The following is a 24,017-nucleotide window of genomic DNA, read 5'->3' as shown; positions in this document are numbered from 1 at the left end:
ACTGAGGCCAAGGAGATCAGAGTGCATGAGTCTCATGCTCGATCGATTGAGCTAGCCGGATCGGGCAACAAAAAGTATAAAATAGTTATGTAAATAGTTATTTAATAAAATGTTTTACCCTGTTACTTTGCTGGTGTGTTGTATATATTTATAATATTTGCATAGGGTTTGTCGTTATTTTGGGTGGGGTGGGTGGCGGAGCCGAGCTGTCTTGCAGCCATCATGGTGTGGAGCTCAGTTCATCTCACTAGTTTCGTATTTCTCATGAGGGGTTGTTGTTAATGTTTCTATTTTAGCGAGGTCAAAAAGAGATCCCATTAGTGGCCTACTGATTTTGCTCGATTCCTTTTGTTTTTTTAAACGATTTTTCACTATCTGCAAAGACTAAACAGAGTACTGCGACTCTGTGCTTGTTTGTAAATAGAGAATGAACCAAAGAGAACCAATTCTAAAACAGTAAATGCTTGGATAACAATCAATCAAATGGAGAGAGAAGCAGGCACGACGGATTACAACGGGGGCAAAGGCCTGCGTTAACTACCCTTCACTATCTGCAAAGAGAGAGTACTCTTAAGAGAAAAGAGGGGGGGGAGGGGGGGCAGCGTTCAAAGCACATCAGCGTGCATAAACACGAAAATGTTTTTACCTATCACGTACTTGACATTTGACAGCTTTTGATATTTGCTATTAAAAAACCATTGAAATTCACTGAAAAAACCATAGGTTATAGAACATATATAGTTAGGAATTAGCATTTACAAAACCTTGAAAATTCACTGAAAAAACCATAGGTTATAGACCATATATAGTTAGGGATTAGCATTTACAAAACCTTAATTTACTCGCACAAAACCATAGAAATTCGCATATATAGTTAGTTGCAATAACTATATATCGCGCACCCGCAATCCACTGCTGATGATGTCACATATTACATCATTCATGACATGGTCAGTGACATCACTGATGACATCACTGATGACATCTCAAATGACATCACTGATGACATCTCAAATGACATCACTGATGAAATCATGATGACATCACTGATGACATCTCATTTGACATTACTGATCACATCACTGATGTTATCATTTATGTGATAATACAATGAACCTCTTCAGACTCTAATATAACCTTAGATACAATCAGTGTAAACAGACACTCACAGACTGTCACTCATCCATGGAGTTACTCACACACCAAGTCAGTCATGCAAAGAATCAATCACACCTCCATTTCCCCAACTATACAGTTATACACACCTTACTTATTCAAACATATACTAACTCTCTTATACAATCCCTTATACAAGTTCATAATGATCCATACAGCCACTCACACATTCACTGGCTCTTATGCACAGTTATTTATATATGTCAACTCTCCCATGTACTGTGTTTTACATATGTACTTACTTTCACATGTAGCACTGAGATATCCATTCACTCACCAATACACTCATGCACACAGTCAACCGCCCATACAGCTGTTTCCACATGCACTTTTGAACCCATACATCTAGTGAATCAGCTGCTCACACATCTATGCACAGAGTCATACACCTCCCAGCCACCCACACACACACTCAGTCTCCCATACAAATACTTGGGCAACCAATCAATAACCCATATAGTTATTCCTATAGCTACTGATCAACACATGCAGCAGTTTACAGAACAACAAACATAATGATGCACAAATTAAGACAGTTTAGTCACTAACCCATGCACTCAGTGAGACACATTTAATCACTCACTCATACAGTCAGTCATGCACCTACTAAATCCTTCATCCAGACACTTATACATCCACTCATTCTTCAATATGTAAGAGATATTTTAACTTTACAGAAACATACAGTCACTGGATGTTGTCATCAGTGATGTCATCAGTGATGTCATTTGAGATGTCATCAGTGATGTCATCAGTGATGTCACTGACCATGTCATGAATGATGTAATATGTGACATCATCAGCAGTGGATTGCGGGTGCGCGATATATAGTTATTGCAACTAACTATATATGCGAATTTCTATGGTTTTGTGCGAGTAAATTAAGGTTTTGTAAATGCTAATCCCTAACTATATATGGTCTATAACCTATGTTTTTTTCAGTGAATATATATATATATATATATATATATATATATATATATATATATATATATATATATATATATATATATATATATATATATATATATGTATGTATATGTATATATATATATATATATATATATATATATATATATATATATATATATATATATATATATATATATATGAAAAGAAGAGTTGCCCCCACAAGAAGAAGCCACACACTTCGAGCTTGTTACCATTTAATTTGGAGATTGCGAGAGCCTGCCATCGGCGTTTCCAAACAAAGTATGAGTACCAGACGCGTTTCGAGCAAACACTGCTCTTGATCACTGGCATGTACTCCGGACAGCAGAAATGGAAGGAGCGCCACACCCCAAGGTTTTAATAGTCCCGCCCTAGTGGGCGTCTCCGCTGTTGCACCCTGGTAGGTGTAGTTCGCCTTTTAATCCAAACCCATATGGACATGACGGAGCCCACTGGGGTTTGGATTAAAAGGCGAACTACACCTACCAGGGTGCAACAGCGGAGACGCCCACTAGGGCGGGACTATTAAAACCTTGGGGTGTGCCGCGCCTTCCATTTCTGCTGTCCGGAGTACATGCCAGTGATCAAGAGCAGTGTTTGCTCGAAACGCGTCTGGTACTCATACTTTGTTTGGAAACGCCGATGGCAGGCTCTCGCAATCTCCAAATTAAATGGTAGCAAGCTCGAAGTGTGTGGCTTCTTCTTGTGGGGGCAACTCTTCTTTTCATGTTAACGGCTGGCCCGAGCCGTGAAGGAGCCCCACTGCCTACCAAAGCAGGTCCGCAGTGTCACGAACATTTAGACATTGATGGAACATCGAGTCCGTTTTGGGGATGTGATATTGGCGGAACCTGTGTCAGTTTCATTCTGAACACCCCACTTGGGATCATATGGACATGACGGAGCCCACTGGGGTTTGGATTAAAAGCCGAACTACACCTACCAGGGTGCAACAGCGGAGACGCCCACTAGGGCGGGACTATTAAAACCTTGGGGTGTGGCGCGCCTTCCATTTCTGCTGTCCGGAGTACATGCCAGTGATCAAGAGCAGTGTTTGCTCGAAACGCGTCTGGTACTCATACTTTGTTTGGAAACGCCGATAGCAGGCTCTCGCAATCTCCAAATTAAATGGTAACAAGCTCGAAGTGTGTGGCTTCTTCTTGTGGGGGCAACTCTTCTTTTCATATATATATATATATATATATATATATATATATATATAGAGAGAGAGAGAGAGAGAGAGAGAGAGAGAGAGAGAGAGATAGAAAGATAGCTGCAAACACACAAGATACACACACACATGCACTGCAATAGTTAATTTTATTTAACATTACTTTCTATTGTGTGTTATTTTAAGCCCCTGCCTTCATTATTTTACAAGGGAGTGTGTTCCAGTATTAATGACTGGCCATGCGTAGTATTGGATTACACCATTTCAGGTCTCAAGTACATTTATGGCTGTTTTGGGCCTTTTTTGGCCCTAGTAACTTTTGAAGTGCAGTCTGCGAATAGCAATAGAATTGCTTTTTAGTGGATGGGTGTTGTCCAGCCTCCCTCCCAGGTTTATCCCACATTTACAACTAAAACATATACTTGCATGCGCGGAGACCTCCACAACTGGGGTGGAGAATTCTGCATAGAAAACATGTGAGATGTTGATACAGAGTTCTCCACACGTCAGTTTGTGAATAACATTTTGTGGTACATGAGTGCACTATTGTAGTAGTTTGAGAATAGGCCCTAATGTGCTCAATTTATTTTAAAAAAAAAGATTTTTTGAAATAGAACTGAGGATGTGCAAAATGTATAAAATGTATGCACTCGCATGCTAAAAACCTTGGCAGTGACGTGTTTATTTGTGCCATGTACAAAATCAAAAAGTAATCCTGAACCAGCTATGACCCTATCTCTTAGAACTGCATCAAGATTTGCTCAAATAAATGGGACATATATTGCACTCTAATTTATTTTCATGGTAATATTGTAGTTTTTTGGTGGTGACCTGACATATTTTCAAATAGGTTTTTCAAAGCAATACTGTACCTGGCCAAAACTATTATCATTGTGGATAGGAAATAACAACTGTGGTCCAGATTCACTATAATGACACACAAAGGAGTATTTTCAAGCTACTTGTGGCCTCAATCTGTTGTTGCACCCAATAGAAATGCTGCAACGCCTGCAATAAGAGCTGGAATTACCATGTAGTGATTTTACTGCATCACCGATACAGTTTCATGATGGAAAATGTATGGTATTCAGGGAACTACCCATTTTATCCATTCATGCACAACTTTAAATTAGTTATTTCATGATCATCACAAAGAAAGTGGTGGAGCGTGTTGTTAAGCCTAGAAGGCTAACAACGCGCTCTGTCACTTTAGAAACGCAAGAATAAGGTGCAGATCTGCATTTCCCCATGCACTGGTGATAACTTTATCTGCCTAGCGCCAATGCAGGCACCCTTGCACCTGGTGCAAGGGTGCCTGTGTTAAGGGGAAGATTGTTTATGTGCTGGAAGATCCACCTTCCTGCACATAAACAATCTTGAAATGCTGCTTTGCAACTTCATAGAAGTTTCAAATGATTGTTTATGTGCAGGAAGGGGCACCTATGTGTGCTGCACAAGGCTTATCGCTGCCTTGTAAAAAAGGCAAAGTTCCTATCGCTATCCCAACGTCTCTAAAAGTGATGTTGTGGTGGCGATAGGGGCTTGTAAATATGCCCCATAATTTTGCGGAAATTATGTCCACAATCTCGATGGTGCTCAGATTCAGAGATAACCAGCAGTCATCTCTGTACCTTGAAAGGAATCGCCAACACTGCAGTGTCCTTCAAGGTACAAAGGGGCATATTTACAACAGAATGGAGAAGTGTGGCATTAAACAAACATTGCTAACACCACGCTAATCCATTCTGAAAACGCAGAGATGTGTTGTATTCACAAGAATGTATTTCACCCCTGCATTTCCCCCGGTGCTGGAGCAGAGCTCAACTGCCTAGAGCCAACGCAGGGCCCCTTGCACCATAGTGCAAAGGTGTCTGTGTTGGCGGGAAGATTGTTTATGTGCATGATGGTCCCCCTTCCTGCACATAAACAATCTTTAAATGCTGTTTTGCTACTTAATGCAGCACACATAGAAGTTGCAAAACAGCATTTCTTAAAAATGATTGTTTATGTGCAGGAAGGGGGACAATCAGCCTGATTCATCATAGGGAGGTTTTGCGAGTCTGAAATAGCGAATCATAAGGAATCGCTATTCCAGACTCGCAAAACGGGATTCATGTAAGAATAGCAAAAGTTTTTGCGATTCCTACAGATTCCTTATTTGCGATTAGCAAATTGCTAATCGCAAATAAGGAATAACTCCCCATTCATTCCTATGGGCCAAAAGGCCCATAGGAATGCATGGGGAGTATTCCTTAGTTGCGATTAGCAATTAGCTAATCGCAAATAAGATAGCGATTTAAAGGGTGCCAGGGGTGTCCAGAGGACACCCTGTAGCACCCCTTAAATGCTAATTTAAACAGGTGTTGCGCACACACATGTCCAAAGGACATGTGTGTGTGCAACATGCAACTCCGAAAAATGCTTTTAAAAGCATTTTTCTGAGTTTTCGCTATTTACCACGAGGTTTGACCTCGCGGTAAATAGCGGCCCGAAATTGCGATTTCGCAATTTGAAAATGGATGATGAATTGCATTTAAGGAATCTCAAATAGAGATTCCTTAAATGTAATTCCTCGCAAATTTGTGAATTCGCTATTACCGATTTTTGCATTTGGGATGATGAATCCCAAATGCAAAAATCGTACTCGCAAAGGGCCAGATTCTCACAATCTGGCCCTTTGCGAGCGCAATTCAGCTTGATGAATCAGGCTGCAAGGCACCACACATGGAAACAGCATCTCCTCGTTTTGCCTGTTTAAGACCAGGTTTTCTCTGAAAGTGACGTTGTGGTGGCGATAGAGGTTTGTAAATATGCCCCAAAATGTAATGTGGATGACTATCGTTGGTTTTGACGGCCGTTCGCCAAACTTTAAACTTTTTTTGTTTTTCAGAATCAAACTCCCAACGCAGGGATTTGTTTCTGGTTAAAAAAACCTCATGAGGTCATAATTGCTTCTTTTTATTTCTCTGACTGACAGAATTCCTAGTGGTAATGGATAGATCAGCTCTAAATAGAGTGAGCAGTGTGATGCTTTCCTCTTACAGCACCTACTCCGCTGGGCCATTGGAATACTCTTTCCATGGACATGCTCAATGGGGACTTGGCCTACAGAAAGCTTATGTTATTATTATTATTATTATTATTATTAAATTACACTTGTATAGCGCTATCTACCCGGAGGCCTCGTAGCGCTCATGACTTAATCTTTATTTTCGCATGCGCAGGGCAGATCAGTGTGCTTTTGCATACAGGTGTGTTTTGAGGATTTTCCTAAAAGCAAGATGATTAGTGATTTCCCGAAGAGATGGGGGAAGGGCGTTCCAGAGCCTGGCCGCGTTATGTGAAAAGGAGCGACCACCCCATCGAGCCTTCTTGACTCTGACGGAGGTGGCCAGCTGAAGGGAGCCAGAACGGAGAGAACGCCCAGGCAGGTAGGGGGTGGCCAAAGTCTGCAAGATTGCGGGACCAGTGTGATGGAAGGCCTTGTGTAAAATACACATAGATTTAAATTGCACTCTCGCCGCAATAGGGAGCCAATGGAGCTCTCTTAAGGCATCCCTAGCTGACTGTCGGCGAGGAAGATTGTAGAGGAGGCGGGCCGCACTGTTTTGGGTGACTTGGAGCTTTTGGATGACAAAGGAAGGGGCTCCCAAAAAAAGAGAGTTCCCATAGTCCAGGCGCGACAGTATCAGGGCCTGGACAAGAATCCTCCTGGCCTGAAAAGGGAGCAGAGGGAGCACCTTCCGCAGCATCCTCATCAACCCAAAACAGGTGGCTGCAATCTTAGTGGCTTGTACTGAAAAATTCAAGGCTGGGTCAAGCCAGATCCCCAGGCTCTTTATCTGGGGCTTGGGAGTCGGGGGTTCACCCAGACATGGTGGCCAGATGGATGTAAAAACAGAGGGGGGAGAATTTCCCAACAGAATGACATCTGTTTTCTCTCCATTGAGCTTTAAACAGGAGGAATGCATCCATCTGGCGACCGCCTCTAGACAGGGACCTAAGGTGTGGGACGAACCCTCCGCGTGGTCTAAAGAGACCACCAGTTGGGTATCGTCCGCGTAGGTGACAATACGCACACCGAAGGGTTGGACTATCCTGTCTAGAGGCTCCATGTAAACATTAAACAGGGTGGGGCTCAGGGAGGAGCCCTGAGGAACCCCACACCTGAGAGAATGTTTAGATGATACTGCCTCACCCTCAAAGACCTGGAAGAACCGGTCGGTCAAGAAAGACGTCAGCCATTCCAGGGCCGCGCCCGACACGCCCATGTCCGCTAGTCGTTGCAACAACGTGACATGGTTCACCGTGTCGAACGCGGCACTCAGGTCCAGTAAAATAATGGCGACCTTCCCACCCCGGTCCAGCACAGCTCTTGCTTCTTCCGTAACCGCTAGAAGCGCAGTTTCCGTCCCATGTCGCGGACGGAACCCTGTCTGAGAGGCACGCAGGAGACTGTTTGACTCCAGATAGTTCGTTAGGATGTTGTTTACGTGCCTCTCAAGCAGTTTGCTCAACCAGGGGAGCAAGGAGATGGGACGGTAGTTTGCTAAATTACTTTGGTCGAGATTGGGCTTTTTTAGCAGCGCTCTAACCATTGCGCACTTCCATGTCGGGGGAACGGAGTTGGAGGAGATAGAGGTGTTAAGGACATCCAGTATAATAGGGCGGATCACATCCATCGCCAGTTTGAGAGTGTTTGGGGGTGCTGGATCATTGGGAGAGCCAGAGGTGACTTTAACAGTCAATTTATCCAGTGCTGGGGCGTCCAAGGGAGGAATAGTGTCTAGCCTACAAGAGGCCAAGGCATCAAAGGTTGGGGGAGTAGAGGGTTCCAGCTCGTTATTAGAGTCCTCAAATGAGGAGTAGATTGTAAGAATCTTCTGAGAAAAGAAGTTAGCCAGATCATTGCAGCGGTTTTGAGCGCCCTCAATTTCGGGACATTCAACTGGGGGGGAGACAAGAGATTTCACAATTTTAAAAATTTCCCTAGGGGCATTAGCTGCTGCTTGAATTCTGCTATCGTAGAAGGAGGTTTGAGCTACTTTTAGCTCCTGTTTGTATAGCCTAATATTGGCTCTATATTCATCCTTCTTAGTTTGGGAATAGTCCTGTCTCCAAGCTCTCTCCAGCTTGCGGCAGGCTAATTTCATACTCCTAAGTGCGGGGGTATACCATGGGGCTGGTTTTGGTTTTTTTATGAGATTATTATTTTGAACAGGAAGGACCAAATCAAGTGTAGAGGTGATCCAGCCGTCAAAATTGTTGGCTGCTATGTTGGCATGCGTCACCTTCCCCGGAGGGTCTCTGGCCAAAGCAGCTTCCCATGCAGGGAGGGAGAGAGAGGACCATTTCCTAGCTTGGTGTTTGGCAAGACAATAGGCAGAGGGGAGGGTGTTAGTGCGCCAGATGAAAGGTATCACAAAATGGTCCGTCCAAGGTAGAGGGATAGGGGTCTCCACTGTGATGTCATTAATATTACTAAAGACCGTGTCGAGAAGATGGCCTCTATTGTGCGTGACATGGAAACCCTTTTGATAGAGGTCCAAAGCTTGAAGATTGGCACGGAGTGAGTTAGCAGCATTGTCGAGAGGATCATCAAAGTGCAGGTTGAGGTCCCCCAGCAGGGTAAGATTAGGTGAAGATAAAATGACACTGGCAGCCAACTCGGTGATCTTAGTAATAAAATCAGTGAGGGCGCCGGGAGGGCGATAGATGAGAATGCCAGAGAAGGTGGTAGTAGAGGAGAGTTCTAGCGAAAATTGAAGGCTTTCGCAGGTCGATGACATGAAAGGGGTGGTACGGCACTTGTAATTGTCCCGATAGACAATAGCCAGTCCACCGCCTCTCCCCGTTTGGCGGTCCAGTCTCTTAAGAGTGAATCCTGGAGGGATGGCTCCAACAATGGCCGGATCGTTGTCTGCCTGAAGCCAGGTTTCTGTTAGGAAAAGGGCGTGAGGATTAAGCTCCTCAATCAGTAAACGTAATTCGATTTGGTGCTTATTAAAAGACCTACAGTTTAGTAGGAACATTCTCCACTCCTGAACGGGAAATGGGCGTCGGTTGACGCAAATTGAGGGCGTCCAATTACAGTTTTTACAAATAAACTCTGAAAGAGCAAGCAGAGCCAGGTGATCACAAGCCGGGCTAGTGGCGTTACGTAGGGCATGGAGTGTGGAACTGTCATACACCATCATGGGTACAGCCCCAGCCATGATGGGCAGGTCTTACCGCAGGTAGCAGGAAGCGTCTGGACGCGGACTGGCGCAGACTGGCTTCTCTCTGGCGCCTCTCCGGCGCGTCAGTGGCGCTACCGCTGCGCGTCACCGCTGCGCGAATGAGCGAGGGACTAAGTAGGTTAGGCGGAGTGGGAGACTAGCGCGTCAACCCACCAAGTATGGCCGCCTCCAATGGAGCAACCAGGAAGTAGTGCTGCTTGCCTCCCTCCACATCAAACAGCGCTAGAAGCTGCGGTGGACCGGGGAGTGAGCGAGCACAGCACACAGCACACAGCAAGTAAATCTTTACACTATGCAACAGTAATTTAAAGTATTTTAAAAACGATCTAAAAGCAATTTTTCATGCAGAAATGCAGGGACACGCTTGTAGCAGCCTTCCTTGCTGCCAAGCGCTAGCGCGATGGTAGATTTGAGTCAATTACGAGCGCGCTTCAGGCCAGCCCTTTAGTAATCAGGGCGGAGTGGGAGACTAGCGCGTCAACCCACCAAGTATGGCCGCCTCCAATGGAGCAACCAGGAAGTAGTGCTGCTTGCCTCCCTCCACATCAAACAGCGCTAGAAGCTGCGGTGGACCGGGGAGTGAGCGAGCACAGCACACAGCACACAGCAAGTAAATCTTTACACTATGCAACAGTAATTTAAAGTATTTTAAAAACGATCTAAAAGCAATTTTTCATGCAGAAATGCAGGGACACGCTTGTAGCAGCCTTCCTTGCTGCCAAGCGCTAGCGCGATGGTAGATTCGAGTCAATTACGAGCGCGCTTCAGGCCAGCCCTTTAGTAATCAGGGCGGAGTGGGAGACTAGCGCGTCAACCCACCAAGTATGGCCGCCTCCAATGGAGCAACCAGGAAGTAGTGCTGCTTGCCTCCCTCCACATCAAACAGCGCTAGAAGCTGCGGTGGACCGGGGAGTGAGCGAGCACAGCACACAGCACACAGCAAGTAAATCTTTACACTATGCAACAGTAATTTAAAGTATTTTAAAAACGATCTAAAAGCAATTTTTCATGCAGAAATGCAGGGACACGCTTGTAGCAGCCTTCCTTGCTGCCAAGCGCTAGCGCGATGGTAGATTCGAGTCAATTACGAGCGCGCTTCAGGCCAGCCCTTTAGTAATCAGGGCGGAGTGGGAGACTAGCGCGTCAACCCACCAAGTATGGCCGCCTCCAATGGAGCAACCAGGAAGTAGTGCTGCTTGCCTCCCTCCACATCAAACAGCGCTAGAAGCTGCGGTGGACCGGGGAGTGAGCGAGCACAGCACACAGCACACAGCAAGTAAATCTTTACACTATGCAACAGTAATTTAAAGTATTTTAAAAACGATCTAAAAGCAATTTTTCATGCAGAAATGCAGGGACACGCTTGTAGCAGCCTTCCTTGCTGCCAAGCGCTAGCGCGATGGTAGATTCGAGTCAATTACGAGCGCGCTTCAGGCCAGCCCTTTAGTAATCAGGGCGGAGTGGGAGACTAGCGCGTCAACCCACCAAGTATGGCCGCCTCCAATGGAGCAACCAGGAAGTAGTGCTGCTTGCCTCCCTCCACATCAAACAGCGCTAGAAGCTGCGGTGGACCGGGGAGTGAGCGAGCACAGCACACAGCACACAGCAAGTAAATCTTTACACTATGCAACAGTAATTTAAAGTATTTTAAAAACGATCTAAAAGCAATTTTTCATGCAGAAATGCAGGGACACGCTTGTAGCAGCCTTCCTTGCTGCCAAGCGCTAGCGCGATGGTAGATTCGAGTCAAAATTCATGTTCCGCTCACCTCTAAATGAGATGTCTTGACTGAGAGGTACACTGTCCACAAAACTAAAAATCTGACTCTTACAGCCATATTCATCAACATGAATTGCGCTCGCAAATGGCCAGATTCTGAGAATCTGGCCGTTTGCGAGTGCGATTTTTGCATTTGGGATTCATCATCCCAAATGCAAAATTCGCTATTACCGAAATCGCATATTTGCGAGGAATTGGATTTAAGGAATCTCTAATAGAGATTCCTTAAATCCAATTCATCACCCATTTTGAAATTGCGAATTCGCAATATTTGGTCGCAATTTACCACGAAATCTGACTTCGTGGTAAATTGCGAAAAAAGAGTAAAAAGCACTTTAGTGCATTTTTTTCTTTTGCATGTTACACACACACATGTCCTCTGGACATGTGTGTGCGCAACACCTGTTCAAATGTGCATTTGAGGGGTGCTACAGGGTGTCCTTTGGACACCCCTGGCACCCTTCAAATCGCAATCTTATTTGCGATTAGCAAATTGCTAATCGCAAATAAGGAATACTCCCCATTCATTCCTATGGGCCTTTTGGCCCATAGGAATGAATGGGGAGTTTTTCCTTATTTGCGATTAGCAATTTGCTAATCGCAAATAAGGAATCAGTAGGAATCGCAATAAATTTTGCTAATCCTACATGAATCCCGTTTTGCGAGTCCTTAATAGTGAATCGCTATAATTCGCTATTAGGGCCTCGCAAAACGGGAGATTGATGAATCAGGCTGTATGTCTTTTATGCAGTATATTGGTTTGTTCTTTGGTGGCAGATTGGGGGTTTATGTGCTGTCACTGAAGCTTTCCCATCTTCAACTGTCTGTTTCGTTTTTATATAATATTATTGAAGCCTGTGTCAAAAGACATGTTACCTGTTAAAACATAATAGATTTCAGAAACAGCTTTGCTGATGGTTCTGCTGGAAATGACTCTTCATTTTTTGCATTGTTTTTTTTTAGGCTGCAGAAGAGTTGAATTGTTCTATCTTTGTGCACCCCTGGGACATGCAAATGGAAGGAAGGATGTCTAAATATTGGCTTCCATGGCTAGTAGGTTAGTGCACACTTCTCAAAATTATTTAAAACTATTATTTGAGATTTTAAAAGCACATCTAGGTGGTACTGTTGTATTTGTGACAGAATGCATCTTTCTCCCTCAACAAATCCGTATTCAAACACTGCTTGTTACAACTGCCAATGCAGAGCAGGCAAGGAAAGACGTGTCTGCAATTCAAGTATACAATTCTGTATCTTTCTTATAGGAAATAACAACTGTGGTCCAGATTCACAATAATCAATATAAATGTATTTCCTTTGATTTAAATCAACATTAAGAGTAAATGTAGATATTTTGGGAATATTCAAAAACACTAGGATTACTTCAGCAAAGCATATTTTTATTTATGTGTGTGGAATTGCTTTGAAAATGTGCATTCTCATTTGCAAACTTTTTTTATTTTCTCTACAGGGAAATCATTTTTTCTAAAGATAAACCCTTTTCACCTGCTCACCAGTCTTGAGGGTGTCCCCTTTGTTCTCCCTATGGGTAGGCATTTACTCCCTTTCCTCGTAGGTCCATATGTCAAGCCATGTTCAGGATAGGTAAAAGCCATGACAAAAATTGTGAGTACCCCCAGACGCACAACGTGGAGTGGCCACTACCCACCCATGAGAGAAGATTTACTTCCAAGTAAAAATGCCGTAAATAGATGCAGTTATGCATAGTACTAATTCAACTTACAGGTGTAAATTCACAATTTCAGAAAGCCAAACTTGAATTTCCACTTGCAAATCATTCCATTTGTGCAACTAATTTGAACTTTGTGTACAAATGGTTTTGTGACTCGCTTTGGTAGTTCCCTGTATATTATGAAAGGGAATCATACAATATGAACTAATTTCACATTTGTAATATAAGGTGTCACCTGTGTGTAGAAGTGCATTTCTGACTCATGAATTGTAACAAAAACATGCATAAAAAAGAATAGCTCAACTACTTCGAAGAGCAATATTTGTGCTATTTACCAAGCGTGTCTCTAGCTTTAAATATTCGTTACATTTTGGGGATTATAACTGAGATTCTTCAGCACTTTATGGAGGTGTGCTTTCTTGACGCCGAAAAGGCTATCAACTTAGTGCATTGGTAATATACAGGAATGCTTTTAAAGCCCATTACTTTTCCTTTCCAGTTACAGACTGGTACCCATTTCTGTACCAGTGCTCAACTCACTCTCAATGGGAAGCTGGTGGGCAATACCCCAACAGAGTGCGGCACCTGAAAAGGTTGCTCTCTATTTCCTTTTCTTGTTGGCTACAGGACTTAAACATATTATTAAAATTGTGACATTCACTCAATATTTATTTTAGTTTGAGACACTTCCATGCTACATTCAGCCATCTTTAAAAAAAAGAATGGGATGATAACATCATTTGTTTCAGCATGCACAAGACTAAGGGGAGCAAGGAAAAACTTTGGTGTTACATTGGAGAATGGATGGGGCTTTTTGATTTAAAGTACAATTACTTTGTAGCCCTGCCCCATACACTGCAGAGATTGGTATACAGTGTTACACTATTCTTTTGCACATATTGTCTGGAGATTATGGTTTTCATAATGTTGTCTGCAAATTCTAAAATCCTAGATAATGCAGAAGAATCAAATTCCAAGACCTTCGATAACTTTGTCTAGGAGTCATGTTCCTGTGATACTACATCTCTCTACTGGAAAAAGACAGACTTGGGGCCAGATGTAGGTAAATCTTATTTACTGACTCTAAAATACAGAATTTTACCGATTCGGTATTTTAGATTCGGTAAATAAGATGTAGGTAATTATTCGGTAATTTTTACCGAATCGAAATGATTCGGTAATTACACAATCGGTATTTACCGATTCGGTAATTGCCATTGATTCCTATGGGCCTTGAGGCCCATCGGAATCAATGCCAATTACCGAATCGGTAAATACTGAATCGGTAAAATTACCGAATTGTCAGGGGGACACGGTGTCACTTTGACACCCTGTTGCACCCCTGATTCTGGCTTGTGTGCCATGTGACACACATACATGCCCTTAGGGCCTTAGGGCATGTATGTGTGCCACATGGCACAGGTGTACATGCACAGATGTGCATGTACACAGGAATTCGTTATTTACCACCAAATAGTATTTGGTGGTAAATAACGAATTCTTAAGGGCCTGTGGCACTGTTTTAAGTGCCACCTACATCTTGATTTACGGAATCGTTAAATTTACCGATTCGGTATTTTACTGATTCGGTAAATTTACCGATTCGGTATTTTACCGATTCTGTACAATTTAGGCCCCCTACATGTCAAACACCAAATACCGGTCGGTAACGGCCGAAATCGTCCGTTACCGATCGGTATTTGGTGTCCTACATCTGGCCCTAAATGTTGCGCGAATAAAAACCTCTGAGCCACCAGGTGAGATTGACTACATGCCCACTAAGATTTGCTCGCCTGTCGCAGAAAGGGAAGTTTGAGAGGTGATTCGCCGGAAGCTAATACGTGCATTGCTGTCTGTGCCCCTATGAGATCCCTCTCTCATATTTACTCACACATATGCTCAGGGGTCCTGACTACATTACACTCACCTGTGCCTCTATGCTCCACCATGCACCAAATCTTTTGGGGCAAGCTGAGCACAAGTAAAATTATCCCCACTCTCTGGTGATGCCATTTGTTCTATCTATAATGTCTGTCCTATTATTAAGAATGCAAGTTTACCCTGTCCATCATGGAGGCCATCAAGTGCATTTCATATAATCAAGTGTGTCTCCAGGTGTACTGATTAAAGGTTTTATAAATATGCCTCAACCCCTTCTTACAGTGCCTTTTGAAACAGCTATTCTTTTCCAGGGGCTCTTTCTCTCTGCTTTCAGGGAATTGTCCTTAGTTGTGCCTTTTTTGTCTACTTAGTTCCTAATGTGTTGTCAATTTGCTGCTGGCTCTTTGTTTATCTGAGTTTTCCACCAGATCGGCTTTAGGCACCTAGACCAAAGAACACCATACTTTAGAATTCATATGGGGTAGGTATTGGTATTCCCTGGCACGAAAAGACATGCTTAATATTATACTCCCATACTTCTTTATCTTCCTGGCACTCCTGCTCTCTCACCAAAATTGCCTCTGAACCTTCTGATTGACAGAGATGACATTATCCACATAAAGGTCTTTCTTCTACTTGTCCCGGATTGGCGTATGTTGGTACACGCCACCTCAGTCTTCTCAGGCCTTATATATCCAGAGTACTCAATGTTGACCGAGGTTGACGACACACTGTCCTCCATCTCTGCACTATAAGGGGCCTACCTGACACTGGGTTACTCAATATGGCTAAAAAGAGCCCTGAGAATTAACGAGAAAAAATGCCTTGCACTGTGGTAAAACCATAGGCTTCTGGAAGATTACTACCTCAGCCGTGCCTCAGTGGAAGAGAAGAGACCTGTGAGACTTAGATCAGATTTTGAAGGGCCCCAACGATTCAAGGAAATCTAACCAAAGTTTGATTTTCAATGCCAATGAAGCATTTACAATTCTAGCTTAGGAGCTATGGGCCAACTGTATCAACATTGCATTTTGCGATTCTATTATAGCGAATTTTACAGATTCTCTATTATAGAATCACAAAATGCAATGTATGTAGGTTTCGCAAAATGAATAACAATTCCTACATATTCCTTAACAGCGAATCGCCATTTGCGATTCGCTATTAGGGAATACCTTCCCATTCATTCCTATGGGCCTAGAGGCCAATAAGAATGACTTGGAAGGCATTCGCAATTTGCGATTACTAAATTGGTAATCGCAAATTGCGAATGCAAATCAGAGCTTCAAGAGGGCTAGAGGCCACCCATGATGCACCCCCAATAATCTCACGTGTGCACATGTGGCGCACACACATGCCCTAGGGGTATGTGTATGCGCCACATGGCACTAGGAAAAATGCTATTTGGTGCATTTTTCAAAGGATTTGCAAATTACCACCAACTTGAAGTTGGGGGTAATTTGCGATTCCTTAAAGCAAGGTCGCAATTTTTAAATGCTTCCTGCATTGCATTTATGGAATCGTAAATTGCGATTACCTATCTGCATTCGCGAAATAGGTAATCGCAAAAATTGCGATTCCCTATTTTGCGAATGCCTTTTGGTATGATACATCCCAAAAGGTTAGTACCATTCGCAAACGGCCCAATTCTGAGAATCAATCCGTTTGCGAATGCCAAAAGGCTTGATACATCTGGCCCTTAGTTTATAAAATTCAGAAAAGATAAGTAAAGGAAAAAAAGTCTATCACTGCTCACTGAGCAAAAGATTGATTGCAAGGGTGTAGGGCAGATTGAAGGCTATAGAGACTCCCTTCTTGAAAGAGTCTAACAATTTTGGAGTCTGGATTTGGGAGATCAGTTTCTGGAAGAAGAATGGGAGAGCATCAACATGCAAATTCATCTCTCACTTTGTTTTCATTTTCGACAAATACAGTATTACTCTTTACACCAGTTGTAGCTTACCCTAGAAATAATCAACAATCTGTCTCAGTTAATCTCACCATTATGTCTGAAATTTATGTTGGCTGGTTGAAGTGGAAAGCAGTTGTTAAGGGACTGCTCTGAAGTCAGCATTTAGCTAGATGAGGGACAAGGGTGACATGGGAATAGATTGGATCCTTGCATATATGTTCTCTGCAGATAGCTAGGCACCCAGACTGGGGAGAAGAATGAGATATCCATTACAGCACAGAAATGGAGACCTAAGGAGGCCCCATTATGCATAGAATGGATTTTGAAAATAAAAAGAGCAATGGCATTGGGAGAACGGCTTCCTATTAGAAATGGACTACAGAAGTGTATCTCTTTTTCTTTAAGTTTCTTTTGGAATGTCTGTACCCTCTAGTGGCACATCTTCTCTATATACTAATCATAGCCTTCCCAGCTCTGGTGTACCTTTTTATGCTCTGGTAGAGGCACTTTGGATCTGCTCCCTATATACAAATAACCTGTTCTATTGAACTTAAAGCAGTGATGATGTTTCCATGTCTTAATCTAACATTTGCCCAGTTCCATAATCTGACGTACCATTGTGTTCTTTACCCACTGAAACTTTGGCATTTATTGTTTTGGGAGACCCTACTAAAAGACATTGAAGTAATCATTACAGAAATAAATGTGGTCTCCTATAACAAAAAGGGCCTCATTCTTTAAATTTCTTTAAGCAGTACCATCGACAAGAGTTAAGATGTGGAAAATCATATCAGACCCAATCTTAATTCTGCTGGGAACCAGACAGGAATGTCCACTCTCTCCCCTCCTAATTGCTCTTCCTCTATGAAGTTGCAGAGTGAGTGGTTGGAATGGGCCATCCTGTTGGGAGACTACATTCACTCAGTGTCCTTATTCACTGATAATATGTTGGTGTATATGAGAAACGTGACTGAAATACCTGGCACTATTCCATCAACCCTTAAATAATTAACCAGCATTTCTAGTCTCAAAGCAAATTGGCATAAATCATGCCTGTTTCCTCTTTTTCCTCATACACAGGAGGTGCAGATGACCAGTAAATGGGCTGCTGCAATAGCAGGGAGACATGTTTCGCTATTTGTGAATAAAACATCTGCCCTAATGAACATGATTTACTAGACGGCAACGTCACCAAGGTGGTAACAGCACTCCACAGTCAGATTGCTTTCTGGTCGACATTTCCACTATTAGTTTCAGGCTGTATTGCTCTTTTCAAAATGGTGGTCCTGCCTCGGCTACTAAATTATTTTAGTAATCTCCCCTTATCTCTCTCAGTGAACTTCTTTCGCACCTTAGGCACCATGTTAGGTGGATTGATTTGGCACAGTGGAGGCCATAGAGTGGCCCTGGTGAAGTTGAAGCTTCCAACAGATGATGGTGATTTGGGAGCCCCGCACTTCGAACATTATTGCCTGGCAGCTCAATTACAGAGGGTGTGCTGTTGGCTGGTTTTAAGTCAATTAGAGGACACAGCCACGATGAAGGCAGCCTACCGACTGATTCAGATAATATGTATTTTATCCAGGTTGATTAAGGTATCCCCTTCTAACTCACAACTACTGCATATGTCACATTGGTGCTATCAAAGGGCTTTGAGTCTTACTTTTAAGGACGTTCCATATATGCTTGGTATTCAACTACAGACACTTATAAGGTATGCACTTCCCTGGATACATATCATCCTAAGTGTCTGGAAAACAGCTGGTGTCTACACACTATGGGCCAGATGTATGACTGTTTTTTGCAGTTGCAAACAGGATATCTGCCTGTTTGTGAGCGCAAAATAGGTGTGGCCCATGTACAAACCCTATTTTGCGAGTCAGTAACACATTACCGACACGCAAAATAGGGTTTGCGACTCGCTTTTGGGAAGGGGCATGGCAAGGGCATCCCTTCCTAATATCGGGTTCCTATGGTATGTACTATTGTTTTGCAACCTCAATTGTGGTCGCAAACACTTGCAGTTTACCACCTACTTCAAGTAGGTGGTAAGCCACTCGCAAACGGGAAGGGGTCCCAAAGGGACCCCTTCCCCTTTGTGACTGGCATTCAAAATATTTTTTAAGAGCTGGCAGTGGTCCCAAGGACCCCTGCCTACTCCAAAAAAAATGAAATAGTTACGTTTCATTTTTCTTTTTTTTAAATGCATGCCGTTTTCCTTTAAGGAAAACGGACTGCATTTTTAAAAAAAACAGCTTTATTTAAAATGCTGTCACAGACATGGTGGTCTGCTAGCCATTCCTAAAGGGGTCGCAAATTGCATCTGCCTCATGAATATTAATGAGACAGGCAATTTGCGACTCCATTAGGAATCGCAAACAGTGTCTGAGACACTCTTAAACATTCCTATTTGCGAATCCAAAATTGCAAGTCACAAAATGATGCAATTTGCAACTCGCATATTGGTAGGGTCGTACATCTGGCCCCAAATGATCTCTTTTATGAGTTGCATGTACGATTGTTTTTGTGCAGGAAGGGGAACAAAACCAATCCTGGGAAGCATATTCCCCGTTCTATGTGTGCTGCATTCTGCAACACATAAAGAAAGAGGAAGAAACAAGGAGAAATAGAGTTATTTCTCCTCGTTATTCCTCCCTTGGGAAGGTGTACATTTTTAACACGTCCTCAGCTGTACAAGTTCTTGTAAATCTGGGGATGCGTCAAAATTCATGGAAGTTGCTTGGAAAAACTAACCGCTGCGCCCATGGAACACCTTCCTAGGGCAGAGTAACGCAGCGCAGCGATTTGCCCTGCTTTGCGTTACTTTGGATTTTTGAAGACACTTGCAGCCTCGAAAAGTGGTGCGTGGTGCCAACCTGACAAAAGCCTCCCAAGTGTCTTATTGATGTCTGACTCCTTCTCTTAACAAAAAAACAATAAACGATTGCCTCATTCCGCTATGTTAAATATTAATGTTTGTTTATGTCTTACATACAAAAGCGTCTATTCTGCTTTGCTAAAATCATTTAAAACTGTATCCTTCGTGACCAATAATGCACAATGTTGCTGAATATGTAATAGTCAGTATGCAATAGTATGCTTAATACGATTTAGTTTTAAAAAATGCAATAACAAAAGAATAAACAAAAAAAAAAAACGAAGGGCCTCATTCTGCCCGCCATTGGCAAATCGCCACTGGTAACCTGTTCAACCATGACTGCACGCTTTTATCTTATCTAGGGACAATTTTAACTACATATTCTGAAGCTCACAAGTACAAGTGGGGCTGTTATTTTACCACATGTTATAAATATACATTTCCCCCAGTACTGATAAGTCAGAATTGGAAAAAAAAAAATTCTCTTGGGTGATATCAGATGTTCAAATAAATACAACTTGTACTGGCCTAATACCAAACATTTAATGCAACGGACATTTGTGCCAGATTTTTGAAACTCAGAATAAGGGCCTAAATATTCTTGACTGCAATGAATGGCAGAATTCTGTTAAAAATCCATGGGGCACATGCATCACTCATTTTTCAGGTCGCAAACGGGGCGATTCGCAGAATCAACCCGTTTGCGAATGGAAAAAGGCCTTTTCCGATGCATGAACCTTTTTCCATTCGCAATTTAGGTAATCGCAATTTTTTGCGATTACCTAAATTGCAATTGCATTTACGCAATCGCAATTTGTGATTCCGTAATGCCTATGCATGTAGCCTTTCCTAAATGCAAACGCTAATTATCATCAAATTCAAGTTGATGGTAATTTGGGCATGCTTTGAAAAATACACAAAAATGCATTTTCAAAGTGGCATGTAGGACACACATGCCCATAGTGCATGTGTGTTCTGCACATGTGCACACTTGCATCTTTTTTTGGGTGCTTAAGGGGGGCCTTAGGCCCCCCCGGCACCCTTGGCTTTGCATGTGCAATTTGCGATTACCAATTAGGTAATCGCAATTTGCGAATGCATTCACAATCATTCCTATGGGCCTATAGGAATGAATGGAGTCACATTAGCTAATAGTGATTTGCAATTTCTGAATCACTATTAGCTCATGCTAACAAATTGCAAAATTTATTGCGATTTCTATAGGCATAGGCATTTGCAATTACCAAATAGTGATTCCTTAAAAATCGCTATTTGGTAATCGCAAACGAGGAGCTTGATGTATGTGCCAGCATGTATTTTAGTAACACAATGACTCGATTGACAAAAGGGCAAAATCCATTGCAGTCATTAAGCTTAGTGGGCTAATACGTCCCCTGTAGGGCTTGTATTCAATCACATGGTCACAGGTTCAAATCCCGGGTGGCTCCTCTCAGCCTTTCATCCTTCTGAGGTCGATAAAATGAGTACCATTGAGTTAGGTAGCAATAAACATCTGCTATTCAGTGCCAAGGTACCCTTTGGTGAACGTGTGTTTTCCAAATACAAGTTATGTTGTAATGAATTCCTCTTCTTCCACCACTTTTAACTAAAAGAAATAGGAAGATTTACCAGCTGCCACTGTCTTACCCACTAGCCAGTTCTGGCTCAAAGGGAACAATTACAGTTTTAGTTTTATTCAATGGTCACCTGCAGTAAACTGTTTACTGTGCAGTCCCTGGTGTTGATCCTTGTAGTGCCTGCCTAGGTGTTGGGTAATGAGTTGATTTAGAGCAGGTGTGTGTTGGCGGACACATTAGCCATTGCAAACCCCATCCACCATTGCTGTCCTCCATCAGAAGGGTCCCTCTGTCTCAATCTTACACAGGACAACTTTAAATATGTCAGACAAATGTCCTACTAATGTTTACAAATGGCTGTCTGTTGAAGGGAGACGGGGGAACTGACGTTCAGGGTCGGATTGAGAACACAAATCTGCCCTGGCAATTTTATCGGACTGGGTCCCAGAACAAGGGGGAGGGCGGTGCTGGGCGAGGGTGGAAGTGTGAAGCACTGCTGCCTACCTAAAGCGACCCCCAGCACTGCCGCTTTTGTTACTGGGGGCCGATATTGCAGCACTGGTGCAAAATCGGCCCCACCACTCCTAAACTGGCCCCCACCCTTCCAGCCTCCTGGGGAAACGCCTGATGCCCGCTCCAGCCAGTTCGGCCCTGCTGACATTGGAGGACTGAAGCCGGCAGTCCTGCTCCCTTAATGATGGATGGCTTCTGTCGGCCCACACCCTAAATATGGCAGATGGTTAACCATCAATCCCACCATGACAGAGGAACAATGGTCCGTCCGCCAACTCTAGATCTGACCAGAGTTTTGAACTGCTGTTGTTTATCTTTACCCAGTGTACAGTATTCAGTGTGGATGTAATGTGGTCTCATCTGGCCAGTCTCAGGATGAGGCTACAATCCATCCCAGTTTTCATGGGACAAAACCATTATACCTAGCCAGATTCAGATTTGGAATGGTTCATTCGGTGTGCTCCTGTGCATGGCATTTTGCTGCAAGGTTTTCAGCACTGGTGCAAGACAGTGGGTAAAACGTTTTAATAATTGGATGTGCTCAATTACTAACACTGCTAGCTGAGAATCCAACAGAGGTCTACATTCAGTCCTTCACACATAGATACATAGACTCCTTGCTGTAGCAGCTTAGAAGAGTCATGCTGTGAGTCAGGGAAATAAATCAGTAAAATAAACCACAGAAGAATCAAACTGTCAGAAACTGACACTATGAGCTTGTTCAAAGTTACACCGTCATTCAGAGCAAAATGGTTAGATTAATATTTGAATGTTCGCCCATTTGCTGTGAGGAAGTCAGGATATTTAAATGTAGGCAAGTGCCTCTGAATGTCTAGTAGAGCTGTTAAAGAGCCAGTCATATAAACTTTAAGTGCTTTATAAATACATAATATGGGGTGTTTATATCTACTTTTGTATTAATACTGTAGATCACAACTGTTCTAAATGTATTACAGAAAGGACTTAACAACGGGTTCTAATTTCTTTCTCCAAAAGTTATCGCCCTTGGTCCACCCAACTCATGTCTACCAGAAGTACTACTCAATGAGACACCTAAGGTTGCCTGCTTTAAACCTGCTTCCCACCAAACCTTACAAATACAACCCATTCAGAGGAGATACGTTCACACTCAAGGCCACTCCCCCTTCCACATTTTCTGTGACTAGAAAGAAGTAATAACCAACTTGTTCCTCATTACATTATGCCCCAACATATTTCAATACACTTGAAGTTACCTCACTATCTACATTATTTTTTAACAATATTTTTTTATGCGATATTTCGTGGACAACAACAACACAGTTTTATTCTGTCACCCATTGACATAGCAATACTATTGGCTACAGTATACAGTGGCACATACTGGGTGAGGGCAAAGCTACAGAGAAGGGGAAAACAATCCAACTTCTGATCAACTCTTGCAACTAGCCCAAGCGTGAATGTGTGTTCTTTACTGGGGGATGTGGCTCATCCCTCCAGAAGGGGCAAATAGGGTCTATGCCAGAGGTGAACCATTACAGTTCTGTTCTTTGACCTGTCTCCCATGATGGCATCTGCATCCCATGCCTTTGTTGTATGGTCGTTACTGAGCTTGTGGATCTCCCATGCCCTATGCGCCTCTGCTGCAAGAAAACTATTAACAATCGCCTGCCATTGGTCTGCGAATGGATTTAGGAACCTATTGCCAGCCCTTCTCTTTTCTTACTAGCTATAAAGCCACTATGGGCTTTTCCACATTGTACAGCAGCTGCCAATTTCAGGTGCGTTCCAGCTCCAGTATTACATATTTCCAGAACTGGGTGATAACCGGACAAGGCATTCCCTTTGTGACACAGAGGGCAGCTAATGTATATCATGCGTAGCATCTTATTTAGGCAGTGCGGCGTGAGGTAGGTGGCATTTAGATAATTGAACTGGGTGTATATGAAACAAGTGTTCCTAGATACTGTGGGTGTGTGTTCACATGTTCTGTCCTATTCATTCCCTGTGACCTGCCAGCCAATATTGGCCTCTCATCTAGTACATGCTGTCAGCATCCCATCTGCGGTCAAGATCATACCTAAGAACATTTTGTAAAGCCAGGAGATTACGTGTTTGCCTTACCCGAAGGTCAGCATCATTTGGAGTTAATCATGTTGGTGGATCAGGGTCCAGCATGCCCTGGAAGCAAAGCATCGCCTGTATCATAGCCACCCTTATAGCAGTAAAGACTATAAGATAAATGATAATGCTTCAAATTATGGATCC

The 24,017-nt window shown here is 43.0% G+C and overlaps 1 protein-coding gene across 1 annotated transcript in view; it reads left to right on the top strand.

The window, feature by feature from the left end:
- Window positions 1-24,017, top strand: part of ACMSD (aminocarboxymuconate semialdehyde decarboxylase) — a 729,028-nt gene that overhangs the window by 423,869 nt on the left and 281,142 nt on the right. Inside the window, exon 6 of the mRNA XM_086957308.1 lies at window positions 12,280-12,373. Coding sequence (XP_086813434.1) covers window positions 12,280-12,373 — 94 coding nt within the window. The remainder of the gene's footprint in view (window positions 1-12,279; window positions 12,374-24,017) is intronic.

This window comes from Lissotriton vulgaris, chromosome 2_1, assembly GCF_964263255.1.
Source record: "Lissotriton vulgaris chromosome 2_1, aLisVul1.2, whole genome shotgun sequence".
Taxonomy (NCBI): domain Eukaryota; kingdom Metazoa; phylum Chordata; class Amphibia; order Caudata; family Salamandridae; genus Lissotriton; species Lissotriton vulgaris.
The sequence above is the reverse complement of the archived record's forward strand: the minus strand, read 5'-3'. Positions and strand labels throughout refer to the sequence as shown.